The 22227-nt window shown below is 39.5% G+C and overlaps 2 protein-coding genes across 5 annotated transcripts; one reads left to right on the top strand and one right to left on the bottom strand.

Annotated features, from left to right (window-relative positions):
* The first annotated feature begins 178 nt into the window (after window positions 1-178).
* LOC103478987 (peroxiredoxin-6-like) lies at window positions 179-4992 on the top strand. The gene is made up of 5 exons (XM_008433167.3): window positions 179-370; window positions 2054-2210; window positions 3548-3697; window positions 3848-3994; window positions 4600-4992. The coding sequence occupies exons 1-5, from the start codon at window positions 279-281 to the stop codon at window positions 4783-4785; spliced, it is 732 nt and encodes a 243-aa protein (XP_008431389.1). The 5' UTR covers window positions 179-278; the 3' UTR covers window positions 4786-4992.
* Window positions 4993-6987: 1995 nt separating this feature from the next.
* fggy (FGGY carbohydrate kinase domain containing) lies at window positions 6988-21674 on the bottom strand. 4 transcript variants are annotated; one of them, XM_008433169.3, is made up of 16 exons: window positions 21551-21672; window positions 20969-21199; window positions 19639-19750; window positions 19304-19455; window positions 19014-19102; window positions 17596-17711; window positions 17365-17493; window positions 14962-15065; window positions 14751-14858; window positions 14157-14218; window positions 12622-12784; window positions 12350-12424; window positions 12132-12252; window positions 10023-10117; window positions 8710-8771; window positions 6988-7313 (listed from the first exon to the last, which is right to left on the bottom strand). In XM_008433169.3, exons 2-16 carry the CDS (start codon window positions 21149-21151, stop codon window positions 7232-7234), a joined length of 1653 nt encoding a protein of 550 aa, XP_008431391.1. In that variant the 5' UTR covers window positions 21152-21199; window positions 21551-21672; the 3' UTR covers window positions 6988-7231. The 4 variants fall into 4 exon arrangements, with proteins under 4 accessions (XP_008431391.1, XP_008431392.1, XP_081454567.1 ...); XM_008433170.3 differs by having other exon boundaries at window positions 21489-21561; XM_081598441.1 differs by lacking the exon at window positions 10023-10117 and having other exon boundaries at window positions 21551-21674.
* Between the last annotated feature and the right edge of the window lie 553 nt (window positions 21675-22227).

The following is a 22227-nucleotide window of genomic DNA, read 5'->3' as shown; positions in this document are numbered from 1 at the left end:
CCTACCTTTGCTCAGTTTGCTTATTGTTATCTCACATTTCAGCATAAAGCCCTAGACTCAACATTTCTCACAGTGATAGAAAGACCAAGTGTGTTTTGAACAGCTTGTGGTTTCTGGTGATTTGAACTCATCATTGTGGTCGCATCATCCTACCGCCCCCACACACCCACCTATCCAGTCACCTCCCCTCGCTGTTTGCGCCGTATTTCAGAGGAAGCTTTCCGCCTTCTCTCTGTTTAAAGCCATCTTTCGCAGGCCAACCCACGACCACGTCCAACATGCCGGGGCTGCTGCTCGGAGACAAGCTTCCTAATTTCGAGGTGGAGACCACTGCTGGGACAATGAAACTCCATGAATATTTTGGTGATTCGTAAGTAAAGATCTGTTGATTATTGACTGCGGGAAAGCTTCGCAGTAGTTTGATAATTCAGTCAGCATAACAAGTAAGGGTAGGGGAGTTTTACCGAGTGTGTTTCCTGTTATCACCTTTCAGATTTCTGCTTTGTGTGCATCTGAGGTATACTTGTTCAACAGTGGAGACAGATAAATCTATACATACAACTGAATCCTGTACATCAGGTTAACAGCAACAATGAGCTGAAATATGTCAGGTTTATATGAGTCATATCAAAGATGCTTCACACTATCACATTGCTGACCTACCGGGAAAAAAAAAAATCCTGTGTCATCAGATTAAAAATTCATTGCAAACCAGGTCACATCCTGTTATTTTTCTGTCAGCAACATAACTCACCAACAAAAACGCTTTCATTTAGCACACACTCTCATTTAATTATGTAGCAAAACAGAAGGTAGAACCTCTTTGTGAAGAATTAAGTCAATCAGTGCTTCAAAGTTTAAAAGAACTTCCATGTTCACCAACTAACTCAGTTTTGTGTAACCCTATCAGTCTCTTGTGTTTGTGTCATTTGCTTTGATCATAGCTTTATAAATTTATGAGGCAATATCGATTAGTGCCCGTCCAAGACCTAAATTTGGGCCAGGCAAAATCTGTCGGACATATGGCCTCATTTTCGATTCTAGAAAACTATGGGTATACTGAGGGGTTCATGTAAATTCAATGAGTGCAAAGTTTCCAGATGCTTTGGCGGCCTAAACTGAAGTCATCCCCTTTCCTCCTCTGTGATTGACAGTTGATTTGAGATGTACATCATAGCTGAAAGTTTCTACTTTGGTGTCATCTTGTCATAGTAGAAACATTGTTACGGCTTCCATGTTCCATAAAAAACACTTTGTGATGTTAGCCCCTCCAAAATCGAAACATTTATTTAGTCTTTCCCTATTCTCTCGTGAACTTTAACAATTCAACATGCTAACTAAGGCTTGTACAGTTTGTAATGGAGATATTGGTAGCCTAGGAACCAGCTCCTCGTTCTACGTTTTCCGTACAGTGGGTTTGAACTTTGGCTATTGAGAAACAATTGGTGTGGGCTCCGCTTAAGTTTCAAACAATTGGGTCTGATTTTATACCCAATGGCTAACGTTTAGCATGACATACCTAATGCGTCAGCTCAATAAAGCTTACCAGAAACTGTAAAAATCCAAGTGGGGAGTAGGAACACAAAATCTTTGACAGCAGTAAAATCTCGTACACATTCCTCTCACAATTTGGAAGCATGGCCGATGCGAACTGAATGTCTCTCTTCACCTCCTCTTTGCCAAACCATAGGCAGACAATGAAAACAATACAGAAACAAAAAGAGTGGAGTCTGCTAAAGAAAACTCTTGGTGCAGAAGGTAACAAATAATTATAGGGTGCATTTCAGAAATAATAGCAATCATTTATCTCAACGTGTAAAATTAGCTCATCAGTGAGACGAAAGAACATGTCAAGTGTATGAAACCTCGACCTCATTGATTATGTTCCTGACCTCAACAAAAATAGCTCCTTCATCATATACAGTGCAGCAAAAATCAGGTCACATCCTGTCATTCAAATGTCAGATTGTTATCATTCCTACTTCAACCTACTTCAGTACTCATCTTAAACCCCCTACCCTACTGGTCTCTAAAATGTCCATCTTCTCTACAGGTGGGGTATTTTGTTCTCGCATCCCAGAGACTACACCCCTGTGTGCACCACAGAGCTGGGTCGAGTCGCCAGGCTGAGCGGCGAGTTCAGCAAGCGCGACGTCAAGCTGATCGCTCTGTCCGTCGACAATCTGGAGGATCACCGCGGCTGGAGCAAGGTGATACGCAGCGCTGCCTACGTCTTGTACGACGAACCATACAGATAGCTTACCAAAGGACTGTGATTGGAAATAATAAATGGATAAGTAGCTTCAGACAGGGTCACTCAAAAGAAAAGCTAAAGTTACCAATGGATAGAAAACAATGCCAGGATTGCTTATTTGTTCAGAGCAATTCACATCTGTGGGAATATTTTTCAGTTTCTCAGGGTTAGTTGCAGAACTTTTGTTTTCAGAACACTATTAAATGCCACCAGCATGCAGATTTAGTTTTGTGCCTGACCTGAGGCTGCAATGTTTACGGTGCTGAGTGCAATATGGCATTGATGAGGCAGTGAGCAGTGGTGCACCCATGCTGACCAACTACATCTGTAAATAATAATTTTATTTTAAGTCGTGCTGGAAGAAAACAAAGCTAAGAATCCACACACCTAGTGGTTTTGTTGTGGACAGTCACATTTATAAAACAGCACAATTCTTCTCAATAGGATGAACAAAGAAGACAACAATAAGTCTGTTGAGAGACTCATACTTTTATTTCAGGTTGCATATATTAATATGTTGTGACTTCAAGACAGGTGGTCCGTGAGTTTGTTAAATGGGTTAAATGGTTCTCAGCCTGAAAAAGTTTGAGAAGCAGTGGTTCAGAGCAAGACATGATCATTTGTTAGTGGGTCCTAGTTAAAGTCCAGACCAAAGTCCATTTCAGAATGACTTACTTTTAGCAGCTTTGAAAAGAAGAAAGAGCATAGAATTCTGTGATCGTGCAAACCACTACTTTGTACTGATCTACTACTCTTAAAGTTTCCAGTTGTAACATAACAAAATGTTATTTTAAATAAATGATTAATATAAAGTCTCAATTTTTAATCAATTAAATTCCATGTTTGACTTATATCGGAGACTGAAATAATTGGCCTTGAGGCATTACTGATGCAACATTTCAAAGACATCTCAAAAATGTTCAATGCAACTATGCCCTTCTTTTTAAAGAACGTGGTTTGGAAATAACTAAATCTGCATACTGCATATGTTACCCTTTTTTCATAAAACCATCTTGAAAATGTGTTCTTTCAATATTTGGTTTTGCTTCACTATCATGTTGGTGTAGCGCTCCAGCATTAGCTTCCCATAAATACCGTGTTGGTGTAGCGCTTTAGCATTAGCTTCCGCTTGGTGTAGTGCATTAGTGTTAATGGAACTAATGTTTATGAGCAGTGTTCTAGGGTTAGTGCAACTAGCTTTTTAGATAGCAGTGAAGTGTAAACTCTGTAGTCTTGGCAGCTGCTTTGGTTTAAATGACTCATCAAGGCCTTGCGTGTCTCCTCTCTGAGTAGGACATCCTGGCTTACAACTGTGAGGAGACTGAGGGCTGCGAGTTGCCCTATCCCATCATTGCAGACAGCAAGCGGAAGCTGGCAGTCGCTCTGGGCATGCTGGACCCCGTCGAGAGGGACAAAGATGGCATCCCGGTCACTGCTCGCTGCGTGAGCATCAAAACCACATGTTGTTTTCAACCATGCCAGGGTTTTTGAAGTGAAGTTGCGGCTCACTTCGAAAACCCTGAATCTGCGACCTGAGTTGAGGATTTGAGACCCACTTTAACCTTCCACTCTGATTTCCCCTGTTTTGTACAGGTTTTTATTATTGGGCCTGACAAAACGCTGAAACTGTCCCTGCTCTACCCCAACACCACGGGACGCAGCTTCGATGAGATCCTGCGCGTGGTCGACAGCCTCCAGCTCACAGCTCACAAACGAGTGGCCACGCCCACCGAGTGGATGGTGTGTGGTACCTTTTAAAAAAAAAACCTCAACAGGAGCCCAACACACAGCAATAAGAATGGACCTTATGAATTTTTGTGGGATATTATGTGATAACCAAAGTACAGCATTAAAGAGAGAGAGGGAAAAAAAAGTTAAAATCTGAAAACCTGGCCTGCGTTTGTACTCGATACAGTCTGCTTTTTTGTGAAAGGTGCTTAAAAAGGCATTTAATGAGATAACAACTGCAGATTTTTGGAGTCTGCTGTAGCTTTGAGCTTCTAGAGGTCACTCCCCACAGCATGTTTCATCAGGGTGATACAAACATGTTCAATTTGGGCATAATCTGACATGTCTGTTTTCATATGGTGGCTTGTTGGCTACCACCTTGTTTAAGATGCAGATAGATTTTTACTCACGGATATCCGATTAAAAAATAATTAAACACCTAAGCATGCCACACTTTTTGATTTTTTTACCATTTCCTTCCACTTGAGCTACGTGCGCTACTTTGAGTTGCTCCATCACATGAAATCTCTGAAAATAACTTAAAGGTTGTGGTAGAAAAAAAAAGAAGAAAAAAGTAGAAAAACCTTGATTCCACATTTTGCATTTCTTCCGTCCAGCCCGGAGGCTGTGTGATGGTGCCTCCCAACATGCCCGAGGAGGAAGCCGCCGCTTTGTTCCCAATCGGCGTCTTCAGCAAGGCGCTGCCGTCTGGGAGGAAGTACCTGCGCTACACTCCAGATCCACTGGATAGGAAAGGCTGTGAACCGCCACCGGCTGAACCCGAATTACCCACGACTCTGTAACAACGGGCTTTTCGAGCAAATCAATGTGATGAATACAAAATGTCTTACTGTAAGAAGCAGAGTTACTCTTATATAACTTGTTTGTAATGGGTTAACATAAGCAAAGAAAATACATTTTGCTTTCACCTTACACATTGTTGTGTATGTTCAAAGGCCAGTGGCACTGCATCCAGTCTGAACTAATAATAAAATAACGAATAATAAAAATTCGTCCATTCTGTTCTACCTTGGTCCTCCTCAGAAACAACATCCATGTGTCTTAATGTTGCTAAGCACTCCTTAAATCCCTATTACGCTCCTACATTTTGCAGTATAATACAAATAAACACCTCAAAGGGGGTAACTCAATAAATAAAAATAAAAAATACAAACAGATGAGTTCAAACTTATGTGATGTCAACAGAGGAACTGGTCTACACTGTGGAAGCTTGATTTTAGGAGGCAAGATTAAATACCGATTTAAAACAAAACAGCAAAACTAATAGAAAACTGACCGTGATGTGTTGGCTCAATAAAAAGCTTTCAATTAAATTACATATTTTTCTCTGTGGTGAAACAGATGAGATTTAATAACTGCTTCCAACTGGGTTAATAACTGATGTTCACCATTGATTCACTTCCACTTCTCATTCAGGGATATTGATTAATAAACTGAGTGACAAAGTTTTGTGAAGCTGATCTTGATGTAAAAGCACATGCACCGATCCATTAAAGTCACTGTACCAGGCTGGCTTAGTTTCAGCAGTCACAGTAGCAAGTTTCTGTTTGAACTGATGCTTTTTCTTCAGTGATTCACTTTTTCAAGGGAGCCTTAATAAATAATTCCTACCGGCGAACGTAAATTAGCCGGTAGGAATTCAATTGAGAATCTGTGGCAAGATTTGAAAACTGCTGTTCAGAGAGTCTCTGTCCGACTGAGGTTTGAATTACTTTTCTCTACACACAACAAAATTTTAAAATCTTTATTCAGATTTTCCTTAAAAAAAACCAAACAAGGAATGAAAATAATTTACAAGAATTCCCAAATTATTCATAACTCTAGCAGATTTAGGTTTAAATTAACCTTTAAATCTGGAAATAAATACTATGATTTTTTTTTTATTAAATTGGGCTATCTATGGAGTCCTGAATCTTTACTTATGTCGAATCTGTGTAAGAAGTTAAACATTAGGGTGATTGTAAAGAGTCTTTCCTACCTCTCAAACTGGTAGTGTCATATTATTATTTTTTTGAAAACATAAGAAGCCATTTGTCCAGTGGCTTTCAGACTTCAGACTTAAGATGGGTGGACTTTCTGGTCTCCTTTGAAAGGCAGCTAAAATCAGATATATTTTTTATGCATTGGGAACTCTTTGGCTTTTGTACTACTGTGAAGCACTATCAGGGTTTTAAATTTTGAAAGGTGCTTTATATATAGAGTTCAAGGTGTCCTTCGCATCCTTAAAAGTTTTAAATGAATACATCCAAAATACGGCTTTAAATTCATTAAAAATGCAAGGTGGTCCTTAAATTCGCTAACCACAGGTCTTAAATTTTATTATGAAAGAACTAGCCACGTATGCTATATATATATACATTTTTATAATGGAAATTTTATGTCAGGCAAAAAAATTGTGTTGCTCAGACGTTACGTGAGTCGTGTAAAGCTAATACCGTAGATAACCTTGCTAGCTATGGGTTTGCCATGGGGTAGCGACAAACGACCGTGACGGATGAAAGTCATCACCACTCGGGTGAAACCAAACACATAGCGACAAAAGGTTGAAGGCCACAAACAGACTCCAGAAATGTAATTATTTTTGTCTACATTTACGAATAATTCTGCTGTAATTAAGCAATTAACCACACCCTATTTTTTTTAAAATACTTTTCCCTCCACTTACTTTTGCCTTAGAAAAGCCCGTCACGTTCCCTCTCAGACGCCCAACTTCCCGGTCGAATAACTGCTCGAAGCATTAAGCTGGACGCATTAAGTCAGCTGTGTAGGATTTGACGTTCCTCCTCACCGGGTCGGTCCGCTGCATCAGCGAGCAGCTGATCAGCTTTGATCTTAGGAACGCCGGCAGCACAGCGCGAGGACAGCCGGGGCGAACCGAACAGGAAGGAAGGAGAATCTGGAGCGGACACGCCGCTCTCCAAATGAAGGACAGCTGGGTTACCCAGTGACCCAGCTGCGACCTCAATGAAAAAGAAGCGCAGAAGTATTTCAAAACTAGCAGTATTTATTAGGAATGCACATAAAGTTGATGGCAGCAAAATATAAGACGTGATACCGACTTGAGCTATAACCGCCAGCTCAGGACGAGCAAAAACCTTCAGCATGTGGGTTTTCTTCAGGCGAAATGAAAGGAAAAAAAAAAAAAAAAAAAAAAGTGAAATTATTCATATTAATAAGAGCTGCGAGGTTAAGACATCTGCTGCAGTTCCCCCAGTGTGTTCGCTCGTCTCATCGGTGCTTCATGAGGGCCTGGTACTCCCTCTGGTGGGAGAACAGCTGCAGGAACACCCTGTACTTCCTGTCATAGAAACTGTGAAAGGAAAACCAAAAGCTGTGTTATGAAGTTAATATTGCATCTTGTTCGCTGATCAATTGAGATTTTTTTTAACCAAAACGAAACTGAATTCAGTTTTATTAAAGCCAACTAAAAAAAACAAAAAAAACAAAGAAAGCACTGAGAATCTATTTTAAATGAGCATATATACTGTAGGTTACTAATAAATAATTAAATAGAAATTTGCCATCATATATACAGAGCCTCACAAAACCTTCTGCAACTTTCATTGGGATTTTATTTGATAGACCCACACAAATTGTCTTACTAATTATGAAGAGGCTAGAAAATTGACACAGTTTTCTGAATGTTTTTGAAACAATAACACTTGCTACGGGGGACGAAAAAAATAAAAAAATTTCTTTGGAAAATAGTCAAATTGGGTGGAGAACATTTGTAAATATATATTTTAAACTATCGCCTTATTAATTGGATTGGACTTTGACTGAGCCATTCCTAGATTACTAAGTGTTTTGCATGTAGGTCACATGATTACTGCGTACCCTACATGGCTGCTCCTTCCCTGGCCATAACTTGGCAGCTTTACGTTTGTAGATTATTGATGAAATTTCACAGCGAGATGTTTCTTAGCTTGGGATGCTGTTTTCGACCCTAAGGGTGGTTGAATCTTCTCCACAATGCCACACTTGATATTCATCTGTTAAAATACCGCAATCAAAGCCCTGACCCAAATCCAATTGAGATTGTTTCACAAAGACTTGAGACGTAGAGCTGTAAAAGAGTATCTACAGGTATCAGGAAATCAATTTAAGACTTGGCAGACCTTCTTAATGCCACATTGAATGACATTTAAGACAGAAAGAATATTTTAAAAAATAAAAGTAGTGTCAAACTTAACGTGCTTTTAGAATGCATGTAGCCTCGCATGAGGTTGGCAACAGAAGTGAGACAGTGAGGAAAACAAATGCCAACCAGCGATAAATATGCACTTCTGATAAGACGCATAAAAGTTAGCTAGCTAGTATGTTAACGTCACTCCAGCCTCAATTGCCTCAAGCCAGAATACAAGATGTCTGCGCGACTCAAACTTCTGCTAGACTGAAGTTTTTTTTTTCTTACAAGAAAAAAAAAACAAGTACACACACAATATTAAATAATCCAACCAAAACAAAAATTAACAGATTTAGGGCCAAATTAAATTTTTATATACAGTTAGACATTTTAAGGCCTTCATGTTAGATGCATGAATGTAATGCTGAAGGATGTGCTGTATTTGTAAAAACAATTAAATGTATCATTTATAAATCCACTTTAGTTTATCTGCTGCTTTGTATTTGACTACCGTGTAAATTTCCAAGAAAATACAGAATGTTGATGTTGTGTACTGCTTGGAAAGTCGTTTTTTTCTCACCTCTTGAGCTCCTGGTTTGGCTGAACGACTCGCCCAACTTTAGCCATTTTCTCCATGGCCTCCTGAGACACAAAATTGCAAAGACAAACAGCACTCCATAAACGGGCATACAGAGACACGCGTTTTAATTTCACGTCAGCCCCGTGACCTACTTGTCTCACAAACACAATCCGACTGCTGTGGTTCTGGTTTGCGTCTGCTCATGATTAATGCACGGAGGGCTCTCACTCCTACCTAAACCTACAAAATCCAGACAGCGGAGCGCTTGCAGCTGAGGGGGGGGATCAGACACAACAACTGCCCAATGTATTTATGGCTGAAAACAAGCCAACAGCTGCCGCCTGGTCCAAATGATAGCACTTTTATTTTTAGTCTATATGGCTCCGAGGTTGCTGTGAAACTTTGTCCCGAAAAAAGATTTAAAGTCTTACATCTTAATCCATATTTTGTGCACCAAACAGGCTCTGCTCCGTGGACACAGCCAGCAGAACTCAGGGAGTATTATGCGCTGGATCCTTCCAGCAGGTGGCGACACTGAGTCAAATTTCAACAATACCTTTTAACGGGTTACTCCGCATGCTTTCCAGGTCCTTTTCTAAGCCCTTTTATGTGAATACCCAGCATGCACCTCTTTGTGTCACATTAAATCCTACTGAGAAAAGAGGTCTGTATGAATTATTGACACCTGGGATAAAATACCCATCAAACTATACAAGTAGTCCAACCCATGCATCAAAGATACACTTTTTTATGACTTTTAATGCTTTTATTCTTGTTCAGTGTAACCCACTTATGAAAACCAAGGAACTTGAAGAATTGTGTGGAAAAAAAGCTAAAAAAAATCCATCAACATTAGGAAATTAAAGTCATTTTCACACTAAATTATTATTAAACTAAATGTAAAACCTCAGTTTTGCTAATTAGCATGACATTTGAAATCTAGCTCATCCAGTCCCATACTTTTTGTTTTACTAAACAGAGAATTGATTTTAAAATATTTGCTGAAATCCAGCAAATATTTTAAAATATTTTATAAACATTTCTTAGTTTGACTAAACTAAGAAATGTCTTGTAACGCAACTTTTATTAGCAAACAAAGTCTAATGACGTGGTTTTAAAAAATGATGTGAATTAGAATAACAAATGAAAGCACTGGACTAAAGTTCAGGTTCACCAGGTTGAGATTCACCAGGTTCTAAAGTGATTAAAAGCGAACCTCAAGCGTATAAAATGCCCAAACGCTGCTGTTAGTCAGTAAGCATGAATGAATCCAAAATGGAGATGTGGTGTAACAGATGTGCGTGTGACTGTACCTGTATGGTCCCATAGTCCTGGGATGCACAGGCGCCCAGAACCGCTGCGCCCACTAAAACGGCCTCGGACTGATCCGGCAGCACCACAGGAAGTGCTGATAAGAGAAACGATGCTTAGCAACGGCTCTTTCCTGTCTCCAGACTTCCTTGGTGTTTGAACTTGGATTATTCTCTGTAGTTTATTTGCTTAGATCTTCTCATTTTAGTTTATCCCTTTGTGTTTTAACTCATCCATCTGTGTTTTGGGTGGTTTCCTCTTTGGGTTTATTTGTTTATTTAACAGGTACAAGTAGGCCTGTCACAATAAACAATAAATCAGTTAATCACATGATAAATTAAAAGAAACTCAATAATTTTCATTTGCTTGATTTATCGTTTGTCTCTTTTTTCTCTCTCTTTTTACCAAAAAACTGAATGATAAGTCTTCAGTCTGGTGGTTTGGTCTCAACTATCCTTTTTTGTGAAAGCTAAATTTTTTTTTACAGGGACTTCATTATTTCTTTTATTTGTTGTTTCGGTTGTTTTCTTTCTTTATTTTGGATCTTCTAAATCTCTTCCAGTTCGAGTGTTTAAAGGTTAATTAGAATTGAAAGTTTATTGATCTTTGAGAACATGTGCTCGGATTTTTACGCCACCATTACTATTATATTACTTGAAAATGTTCTCAAAACAACAATATTCAGCTCTGGGACAATTTTATCGTCCAGCAGAACGTGTCACCGTGAGAGGCCTAGCGTCTTTTGTTAATGTGCAAAAACATTAACAAAAGATGCTTTTCACTGGATTTAGATTAAGCGAGTTTCCATCTGTAATAATATAAAGTCTTACAACATTCAATGTCCACACATGCCCTGTTTACAATCACTATAAATAGTCACATAAAATGACCACAACAAAAACATTACTAAATGCCACAACTACAGTTTGAATTATTCTCTGCTGTGTTTATGCCTCAGCTTCCCCCTCGCCTGTCAGTTTGCTCCTCATCCCAGCTGTTCCCCGTCTCTGGCTTCCTCTCAGCTGTTTTCTATTCTCTCCTGATGAGTCCTCTTTGTTCCTTGGTCAGTTACACGTCTCCCTCGGTTTATGAGATTGTTCTTATCCACGATTCCTCAGTGGTACGTAGCCGTTTCCCCTCCAGTTTCATCTTTCACTCAGGATGTGTTCAATGGCAATGCCTAGTTCACATCCTGCGTCGTCCCCGAGGTTCAAGAACTTTAACTTCGACTCGATTGCTCTGTGCGAGCTTTTATGTCAGGAGGTCTGAGAGTCTGGTCCATCTCATAATAATTTTCATAATGACTTAGAGCGTCATTTCTGAGGCAGGTGTCAGCTACATTGACTTGCTAAAGCCAAACCATTCGGACTGTTTCACATTCTGTCGATAAATAAAAAACAAAAACAGAGAACATAAACCCTAGCAACAAGAAGCCTCGCTGTAAGAAAGCTTGTGACTCTGAAGGAGCAGAGATCAGAGGCTATAATAAGAATTAGTGACGCTCTGAACAAATCTGGCCTTTATGGAGGACAGTTACTGTTCAGAGAAATCCAAAACAAGTCCAAGTTGCAGTTTGCCATAAGCCATGTAGAAAGTTGCCTTCGATTCTCTGGTCAGGTTAGACTACAAATAAACGTTTTTTTGGCCTATATACACAATTCTACGATCAGCAGGAAGCTAACGCTGCGTTCCAGTTGCGATGTGAACTGGGAAATTCCAACTTCCCTGTTAGAAAAATCTACTAGAACGTCTCCTGAAATAAATTTTCCCAATGGGAAAGAGGGAGCAACTCCGACCACCACAAGTTACAACTTGTAAGGCCAAATTTCAATATGGCCGCTCTTCGTATCACCACATCTTCCAATAAAGATGTGGTGAAAACACGTTTATTTTCAGGAGACGCACATGTAGCGCCTTCAACTCTATAAAATAAAAATGGTTGTTTATGGAAAGTAAAACTTAAAAATGTTTATGGGCGTCTCCATATTGAAATCCCGTCTTCTTAAAGCTGTTACTTGGAGTCTGACGTCAAACCCAGTTCGGTGTTCCCACTGCCAAGGTAACAGGAATACAGCGTACCTCCCACACGTCACCCTGAACGCACCACATACCTGTAGCGCTAGCCTGGATCTGTACAAACAGGAGGTTTTTGCTCAAACCGCCACACAGGAAGAGGGTTCTGATGTCACATTCTGCTTCTCTCATGGATTCCAGAATGTGACGGGTCCCGAGCTGAAAGTCAAACCCAAGAAGAAAAAGAGGGTCGCCTCGTAAGCGTTTCGGTTTTGCACACAGCCGACGCCGAGAGAGTGACAAACACGTGGCTTACAGCGAGAGCTTGCAACGTAGCTAAATACAGCCGGGCCAAGTCATCCACGGTTTGGGAAAGAGGCAGACCAATCACCTGCAACACAGTCAGGCGAACAGGAAGAGGAAGGGCTGAATCACCAACTGAACCCAGATCTGAGAAAAAACTTGTTACTTCATAAAATATTTCACTTGTTGAGTTTTGCGACACATTCAAAGAAAATATATCGAACCCTAAAGTTCAGAAGAGAAAAAGGACCTTCATGTGCCAAGAATGTGGCGCTGAGGCCTCACCATTCCCTTCAGAGTGGGGTCAGCAAGCGGCGACCTGTTGCCGTGGAAATCCGGCCACACGTGAAGGCTGGATCCCAGCAGGTCCACATCAGGCGGCGAGCCGGCCATCTGAGCCAAGTGGCTGTTCAGATACGAGTAAACGTCGGTGCCTGTGAAGGGAACTCTGAAATGAGAAATAAAAAATACTCTTAAGACGCCTGCTGGACTCCAACGTCAGCCCGATATATGGTTTATTGAGGAAAAAAAGTGTTCATGATCAGGCCCGTTTTGATAAATTGTGCTGGACGATAAACTGTACAAGAAGTTATTGCGATAAACGATAAGATTGTTGTTTTGAGGCCATTTTCAAGTATTACGATGGGAATAAAGTTTAATTTCTAGCAAATATTAAAACTGGAACTGGAAGATATTTTAAATACGCAAAACAAACAAACAAAACAACCAGAACAGAAAATAAAATGGAAACTGAAGCCTTTGTAAACAAAATTGTCCTTCAAAATAAGGGTCTAGTTGAGACCAATGCCTTTAGTAGAAAGAGAGAGACTTGAGAAAAACAATCATGCAATGGGAATGGTCAAACTTTAATTCATCATCACCGTTTTTGGTGTGATATGTTTGGTTTTCTCTGAACACATTAGGGCTGAAACAATTAATCGCAATGAATCGATTACTGAACTAATCATCAAATAATTTAGTGATTGATTAATCGCGAACTTGAGCATACACAAAAAAAGGAGGAAATTTGCTTTGAGAACAACACATTCAGGACAGTTATTAGGCCAAAATTGTCCAAAAATGTGTACATTTTGAATTTACGATAAAAATAACAGTTTGTAAAACATCTACTCAGAAATACTCAAGTGGCATAATTTTAGTTTTACCTGCTTCAAATTCTCATGTTAGGCTATCAATTATTAATTTGTTACTTCAATAAATTATCAGATTAGCTCTACACCGTATTGATGTTAGAAGTATTTTTTAGTTGCTAAAAAACGATTAATCGTTGCTACAAATGATTAATCGTTCACTAAAGGAGTCCTGTGTTATTCCGTTTTAGTTTATAAAATGTTTAGTTTATTTAAAAAAGGAATTAAACTGTGATGATAAAAGATGTATTTGCATCTTTTATTGTGAATCTATTGTGTAACGATGGCTTCAATGGTTAAATTAAAAGTTAAATTAATCAATTAATCGTCAGAATAAAATAATCGATTACTAAAATAATCGTTAGTTGGGGCCCAAAAACATGATGCTGGTCGTCATTGCCCAATAATTCCGCTTTGGTCCCATCAGATGTAAACCTAAGCTGTTCTTTTGTCTTTTTAACAAAAACAAAGGCACATTTTAAAGAGGCAGACACACAGCCACTTTTCTTCTTACAACTTGTGGAAGCAGAGTGGGATGGACTCAGGTTTTAATCTCTGTGTTAACCCAGTCACACCGAATCCACCACATTAGCAGTCAGCAGGACAGCGCCTCCTTCAGTCAGCTATGTGTAGAAGTAATAAAAACCAACTGAATCGCTGTGAGCTGACCTCTGGTTAACCTGTTCCTGTAGCTCGGCGTACGCAGCGTGGCCCTTCACAATGTGGTCGACCTGCAGGGAGGAGAGGGATAACGGAGAAACAGCTGATAACAAGAAGGTTCACAAGGACGTGAGAAACAGTTTAGCTGAGTAATGAATGAGCTACAACAGAATTGGATGTTTTTTTTCTAGTGAGTGAATGAGTGCAGGAAGTCAATAGAATGTGGTGTTTGCTTTTAGTTTTAGGTCGCTACTTAAGATTGTATATCTGCACATCCTATGAAAAGCAATAGGATTAAAAATATTTAATTCTTTCAAAAGAAACATGAACATATTAATTGTTATTGTGATATTTACCTGAAGAAAGGGGATTTTATTGAAAGTGAATGTTTTTTTTTTAACAAAAACAACAAGGCTTATAATACATTGGGGGGGAAACTCTGGATGTTATGGCTTAATCCATATCACACAATCCTATTAGAAAGGTTTTGTTTTTCAGTTTCAAAAACAGGAACTCATATTGTTTCAGTCTCCCCAGGATGGTTAAAACTGATGTTATATATATGAATATGTGTGAAAAGGTGACTGTGGCAGGGCGTCTGACCAGCCTTCCTGTGGCACTCTGTCCTCCCTCGTTAAGCCACAGGTCTGGCACCATGGCGGACAGGTAGGGTCCCCACACTCCAGGCACAATCCGAGGCTGCTCACTGATCTGCTCAGAAACGACATACATGAGTGATTATGCAAAAAAAATTACATAAAAAAAAACAAAGCAATTGATTAGAGGAAGTCATGCATCCCTAAAATCCACTGACCGCCATGTGACAAGTGGATGTCCCACAGATCATCGCCATGCGCGACGTGATTGGCCAACCTTCGCAGGGTAAATTGAAGCCTTGAACATCAGCGCCTAAGACACCTGGGAGGAGTAAAACGGCGTATCGGGGTCATGGGGTCATTGAGATGGAACATTTTTTAAAAAGGAGTACATTTCTGTAGAAAATCTCAGAATATTTTTTTTTAGAAAAAACATGGAAATTTCTGAGTTCCAAAAGTCGAACATTTTCTAGGAAAAAAACCCTCAAATTTTGAGATTAATGTTAGAAAATTGCTAGAAAAAAACTCTGAAATTTCTGAATTGGAAAAGTCAAAAATGTTCAACTTTTGCAACTCAGAAATTTCCAAGTTTTCTCCGAAATTGAGAGGCAGTGGGCCAAACTGTGGCAGAGGCAGCTGTAGAGGCACTCCTGGTGTCAGCTGCCACGGCTCAGTAGTGGCAGCTTCCGACTTTAGTGGCAGGTGACACGGCTTCAATGTCAAATGTAATATTGAATGTGAATATGCTGATTTTGAACGTATAAATAAAAATAATAATTTCTAAAAAACAAAACAAGAATAAAGAAACAACTCTGGAAAAATTCAAGAGACCACCACAAAACGATCAGTTTCTCTGATTTTACTTTTCATAGGAATATGTTTGATGTTTGAGTAAAATGAACATTGTTCTTTTATTCTAAGAACTACTGACAACATGTCTCTGAAATTCCAAGCAAAAATTTAGTATCTATTCGCAGAAAATGTGAAATGGTCAAAATACCGAAAAAAGTCCTCAAATAATGCAAAGAAAACAAGTTCATGTTCATTTAGAAACAACAATACCAACGTTTTAACGCAGGAAGAGTTCAGAAATCAACACCTGGTGGAATAAGAAAACATTTCTCAGTTTGCTGACAGAAATTTACTCCTCTCTTTCATTCTATCTACAATGTGCCTAACACGCCATCATAAAGGAGTTTTAATCAAAGAATATAATCTTATAATATATTAAGTGGGGTGAGGGGATCACATACTCTACATGCAGAAGTGGACCATTAAATCAGCTCCCCAGCCTTCACGTGGGATTCAGCGATGACACCGACTGCTGCAATAATGTTTGCAGAGCTGGTTTTGTGTTTTATAGGAAGAGTCCTCGCCTGCATGCTTCGGTTCGGAGCGAAGTTTGTTCGCTCCGACGCAACAATACGCGGCTGGCAGAGGTCCCGACCGCGGGTCAGAGGGTAGGGTTCACGAGCGGGTGTAGCTCTCACAGCCAAACCAGATGGTTGGGATTCCAGGAGCTGCACAGGCGCTTCCCTCCTCCCGCCCTGAAGGCTGCACGTTTTGTTTTTACTTGAGTAATTTAATGTAATATGAAGTATCTCTACTGTTACTTGAGTAAAGTTTCTGGATTTTCTCCCCGCTGAATGAAAAACGAACATTTTAACCAAAAACTCACCAGACACAGACACACCTGCAGTTTTTGTTGAAATTTCATAAGTTTTTTTTTTGTTTTTTTTTTTTACTGAAAGAAACTGAATTGGAAAAATTTTATTTTGCCTGATTTTTGTTGTTGTTGTTACTTATTTGAATTCTTGTCATTCTTGTCCCTTAAAATATCTAAATTTCCACTTAACTTTATATAATATAGAAATATAGAAGAAATTATGTTAATATTAAATGATGAATCATTTGATCAGTTACTCGGTACCTGAGTAGACTTTTTACCAAATACTTTTGGTATTGAGTCTCACTTGAGTCATTTCTTGGACGGCTACTTTTTTACTTTTTTTTCAGTAAAAATATGTGGAAGTACTGCCACTCTTACTTGAGTACAGGTTCTGGTACTCGACCCACCTCTGTTTCTGACTTTGTATTTCTTTTTGCGTTTTTATGATGTAACACACTTTGAACTGCCATGTTGCTGAAAAGTTCTACACAAATAAACTTGATTGAATGATTGATCATGCATTGATTTCATTCTGTAGGACTTTTGAGGCTGCAAACTCATAAAAATGTCTTTAACTTAGTGAGGCTCTTGCTGCTGTCCCAACATACGCTCCTGTTTGTGTTCTCTTTGCGCTCGCTCTGCAGAAACGTGACTCAGTAAAGGTAGTTTTCCACCTTCCGCCCCTGCAGGTCCTCTGTGCTTTTTTGGCCAAACGGGTTCGGATAATAAACAAACACTGCACTCCACGCCTGCAGAAACCTGTCCTGGAAGTTTACAACGACAAACAAGTATTTTTCCAGAGTTGGACTCTTGCTTGGTGGAGGATGATGGGGGTTTTTGTGTTTTTTTTTGTTTTTTTTTGAGACGCCTCAGTGAGGTGGTACAGTTAAAATAAGTGGCTTCAGTTTGGACATGACTTTTGTTTCCTTTTTGTCTCCGCTGGGTGTGCTACCTAAGCCTCCGGCGTGAGCATCAATGAGTGAAGCGCCGACTGCTGTTCCTGGGTTCAGACCCAGATCTGCTGCGGCCTGCGGGGTCAGGCCTCCTGCCAGAGGACTTCCTGGAGGACACGTCGCACTGCCTGGATGGAAAATCATTACAACCGTAGAAGACGACAATCAAAATGAAGCACATACTTGTGAGATGGGTGAGATGTGTTTAAAGAAAAAAGAAATCTTCTTGCCCATTTTGGAGAAATTATTTTCCAGAAGATCCTCCAGTCCAATGCTGGTCCAAAAGCTGGGATCCCAGCCAATGGGAGGACAGTATGTCCACTTACACACTAGAGTACATAAAGACCTGAGGGACAGCGGGGGAGAATAATACCAGATTACATCGCATATTACATCGCATATTTGATATCTCTCCGGTTATCTCCTGCTTAGGAACACAAGGTCCGAAACAATTTGACAACAGAAAAGACATAGATAACTTTTTTAATCTGTCCTGCTGCTCTGTTTTTACTCCGAGAAATTAGGCCGGTGTTCCCAAAACAAAAAACAAAACATGTAGTTTGGTATCTACACGGTAAGATTAAAAACAGGGCCTAGCAAAAGTATTAATTCCTCTTGAACCTTTGCATATTTTGCTACATTATAACCATGATCCTTCTGTGTATTTCAGTTTCACTACAAAATCTTAAACTCTTACCATTTTTGGTCTAGTTTTAAGTTCATAAGATAATTAACTTAGAAGTAGCTTTTCAGCAAGAAATAACAGCTTGTTTAGAGTCAATAATTCCTCAATACTGACGAAAAAGTAATTGCTCCGCTAGCAGATTATTTCACTTATGAGAAAAATGTCTTGCTATAAGTGAAATAACCCTATATTTTGCTGAACAGCTATCTTATACCAAGTGCATCTAAGACATTTGCACTAAAAACTAGACTAAAAATACTTACGATTTTCTGCCAAAGGATTACCGGAGGAACTGCAGACATCCACAGGCTGAAGTTTAGTGGATAAATGAATTACTACTCAAGAACTCCACAAATCTGAACTTCTTCACGGAGCGTCGAGATTAAAAGTAACGGTTGAAAGAAACGTTCGCCACCAGCCGTGTGGCGGACACAGCGCTCTCGTCTCATGAGACCTGATCTGAACTTCCTGGCCTGTTTGTAAAATGCTACGTGTGGCAATAAACTCCCATAGTGAAGCATGGTACTGGCAGAATCATGCAGTGGGCGTTACTTTTCTTCAGCAGGGATAGAACTTATCAGAGTCGAATCTCGAAAGACATAAGTAAATACTCAAAACCAATAGAAAATTTGTGGAAAGACTTTAAAGCCCTCAAAATATTTACATGTAGGTCAACGAACATCAGGACACCTATGAACTCGTGACAGTTAAGGGGTTAAATTAAACATAAGCTGTACAGATGTCAAAGAAGAACGGGCAGAAATGCCAGGTTGTTTTGTCCCTTACACTTTTTAATTACTTTGTGTTGATCTTTTCATGTAAAACCACAGTAAAACAAAGCAAAACGTGTGAATGTAACGTGACAAAACGTGTCAAAAGTTGAAGGGGTTTACGTACTTTTGTGTGTGTATAACATAAATCCCTCCTACCCACAAAAAAAAAGACCAAGCTGAGGGAGCTGACCTCGTTGTGGAGTCCGTAGCTTTCCAGGACAGGAAGTCCGGCAGGTCAAAGAAGTGAGCGGCTTTGTTCCAGCATCTGTCCTTTAGATTCTGACAAAGAGGCAACGAGAATCTGTAGCTACTGACGGCTGACTCAAACTGTAGATGAGCACGTCAGGCAAACTTAACATTCGCCACCAAACAGATGGAAGTTGGTGGATTGTTCAAAAGTATATATGATAACCAGCTGGTTTAAAAGAAAAACAAAAAACACACACAGAGCGCAGAGGAAGAGGTGGTGACCTTCCTCACCTCTTTCAGCCAGAGGAGCTTCGGAGGTTGCATCTCCTGCGACATGACCCCTCCCACCCTGCTCAGGACCCTGTGTCCGGTGTTTGTTATCCGATCCGCCTGCGCCGCAGCGCGATGGTCCATCCACATCACCACGTTCTTCTGCGGGTCGCCTAAATAACAGAAAAGAAAAAAAAATAAATAAATCAGGAGAAAGCATCGGGTTTTACAGACACATTTGTTCATCTGAAATCAGCTAGGAGGGAAGAAACATGAATTTAGTTGCCGAATGCGTTCAAGACAATCGCCAGGCTAAAGGCTGAAGATGACGGGAAGCTAACTGACGTGACGCTCACCATCCTGAGTGACTGGCACAGGCTGGAAGCTTTCATCCAGAACTACAAGAGAGCAGGTGGCATCAAAGCCGACGCCCCGGATCTGGTCGCTCTGCACCTCACTGGTCACTTCCTGCGATAAAACAGAGCCAAAACGGTATATAACCACACCACTGGTCACCGTATATCTGTAAAGTAAGGAACAAATGTGTGATCAAGTGTTGGATCATCACAGAACGTTCCAACATAAAATAATCTATTACACTTCTCAAACAATTAGCAACTCTAAAGGATATTCAGATAATATTTTTGACCTCTTAACCAGGTGAATTTTAACTATAGAAGATGTACAGGTAGCTAACACAGTGTTTTACACCACATAATCCAGGATGCGTGTCTTCCCTTTATACACTTGTTGTCGTCTCATAATAGAGAAGTTAAAATATAAAACTAGCTTAAATCGCTAATAAACAAATACGCTCTGAACAAATAAGCTGTAGCTAAACTGCTTTGACAAAAATAACTGATGGCCTAATTTACTCATTTTAGATAGCTAAACCGCTAGCTAAAATGAGTAAATGTCAGATTAAATCACACAAAAAAGCTACAAGTGAAAAAATGTTAATACAGGAAATTTGGTAAGACATAACCTAAGCATGAGCAGTAAAATAAGACTAGAAACAAAGGAGGGAAACAGTTAGCAAAATGTAAAGAAAGATGGCTAAGCAGACAGGTTAAGTAAGGCAAATGGTGTTAGCTAAAAAAACAACACAGCAGTGGGAATGCTTTCTAAATACAAATAGATTTCGGCTGGTTTCTTGGCTTTCTTTGCCTTTTTCTTCATCTCTTCGATTCTCATTCCAGTCCATTAAAGACATGCTGTGATTTCTGAAACCTAAATACAACATTTAGGTTTGAAATAAAAAAATAACACTTCAAATACAAAAATGTGGACTTAATGAAACATATGTATAGTATCTGCTAAAAGATTGTTTTCCAAAAGTACTTTTAAATCTGACAAACAAGCCTCATTGTAATTGATTAAATTGGACTGTACAGCCTTATCCTGACTGATACCTTACAACAATGTGTAAGTTTTAATCTTTGTAACCTCTGCAAATTATGCTAACAGGTTGAGCTGGAGGCACATATTTATATTTCAGTTGTACTGGATGTATGCCATGTTATAGATGGAAAAAGGTTTCGAAATAACTTACTTTTATACTGCTACGTACACCTATGGGATTTGGACAGTTTGATAAAGTGATTATCAAAGAACTCATTTACAATCGAGTCCTTTGATACCAATTGCATTTTTTATTTACCATCTCCTGTACCGAGATCTTCCTACCTTGACCACTGAGCAGCATTTCTGCCATATCTCTGTGGAGGACTGGACGTAGTGCTCCGGCTGGGGATTCCAGATGGTGATGGGTTCCTCTGCGGTGGTTTTCAGGAGCCCCTCTCTTGTCACCAGGGCAGCCCTCACACTGGCAGTACCCACATCAACCCCAACATAATAGACCTCCGCCATGAGGAGTAGCCGCTGAGGATCCTCTGGTCAAGAATCAACCTGGGTGCACTGTTGAAGAATAAATAAAATACTGACACCAGAGTGAATGAATGACTCGTCTCATTATTATTATTCTTTCGATTCCTTTATTCATTCATGAATACAGAAAGACTAAAACTATAGCTCGCAGCCTTATACGCAGTTATCCTTTAAGGACACTTGTGTCCTCAGTTTGAATAACAGCTGCAGATTTACACTAATCAAAAGCGCAGGTTGTATTTTAAATACCGCGTGCATTAAAAAAAAAACCCAACCAATAACGCATTTGCCATCAAACTCAAACACACGGAGTGTTTACCCGAAAATCTCACTTCACGGTAGAGAGAGAAAAAGACGTTCAATCACGTACAAGTTTCTTACCATGAACTTTGATATGTACAGGACGGTGGGATGAGACGGAACGCGAAAGCGGCCAAAAAGGATAACAGTCGCATTTTTCTTGTCGAAGCAAAACAAACTCTGGAGACCCTAGCCACGCTGTTAGGATTAGAAAGAAGACTATAACATGGTAATAAAACACTTTAATTCTTCTGATAGGTTACCTAAAAAAATTACATTGGAGAAATACGTTATTTATTTACTCATGTATCATCTTTTACAAATGTCGGGGTCCCTTGAATATCATTGGGCGCCTTTAACAAAATTACGAACTGATTAAAATTTCAGTTCTACAAAACACATGTTGACCATTGTGTATAAAGCTACTGCCATTACATTTTGGAAGCACACATTTCAGAAGCCTGGGCAACATGAGAACTAAATATTCAACAAAATACGGTTCATTTTCAGCAGGTTTTTAAAAAAAATATATCTTCAAATTCTGCTTCAGCTTACCCTCTTGTAATAACTTTAAACTTGTCTCTGAGTATTGATTGTTTAGGTTTCATGACGTTCTTTCAAAGTTTTCCTTAGATATGCCATATGTTTGACAGATGTATCTTACAGAGTACCGTACATCTCTGTGAGAGAATCGCCATGGGATAGTGTGATATTGAAAATAATGTAGCACAGTGATAATGTTAACTATTACTTCTTTA

Source organism: Poecilia reticulata, chromosome 17, assembly GCF_904066995.2.
Source record: "Poecilia reticulata chromosome 17, P_reticulata-male-v2, whole genome shotgun sequence".
NCBI classification, from domain to species: domain Eukaryota; kingdom Metazoa; phylum Chordata; class Actinopteri; order Cyprinodontiformes; family Poeciliidae; genus Poecilia; species Poecilia reticulata.
This window is presented reverse-complemented; position numbering and strand designations above follow the sequence as displayed.

Coding starts and splice junctions, on each gene's coding strand:
- LOC103478987 (XM_008433167.3), top strand. CDS start 279: ATGCCGGGGCTGCTGCTCGGAGACAAGCTTCCTAATTTCGAGGTGGAG. Junction 2,211..3,547: donor ATCACCGCGGCTGGAGCAAG/GTGATACGCAGC, acceptor CTCTCTGAGTAG/GACATCCTGGCTTACAACTG. Junction 3,995..4,599: donor CCACGCCCACCGAGTGGATG/GTGTGTGGTACC, acceptor TCTTCCGTCCAG/CCCGGAGGCTGTGTGATGGT.
- fggy (XM_008433169.3), bottom strand. CDS start 21,151: ATGGCGGAGGTCTATTATGTTGGGGTTGATGTGGGTACTGCCAGTGTG. Junction 17,494..17,595: donor AAATAATTTCTCCAAAATGG/GCAAGAAGATTT, acceptor TTTTCCATCCAG/GCAGTGCGACGTGTCCTCCA. Junction 14,859..14,961: donor CATCCACTTGTCACATGGCG/GTCAGTGGATTT, acceptor GTTTCTGAGCAG/ATCAGTGAGCAGCCTCGGAT.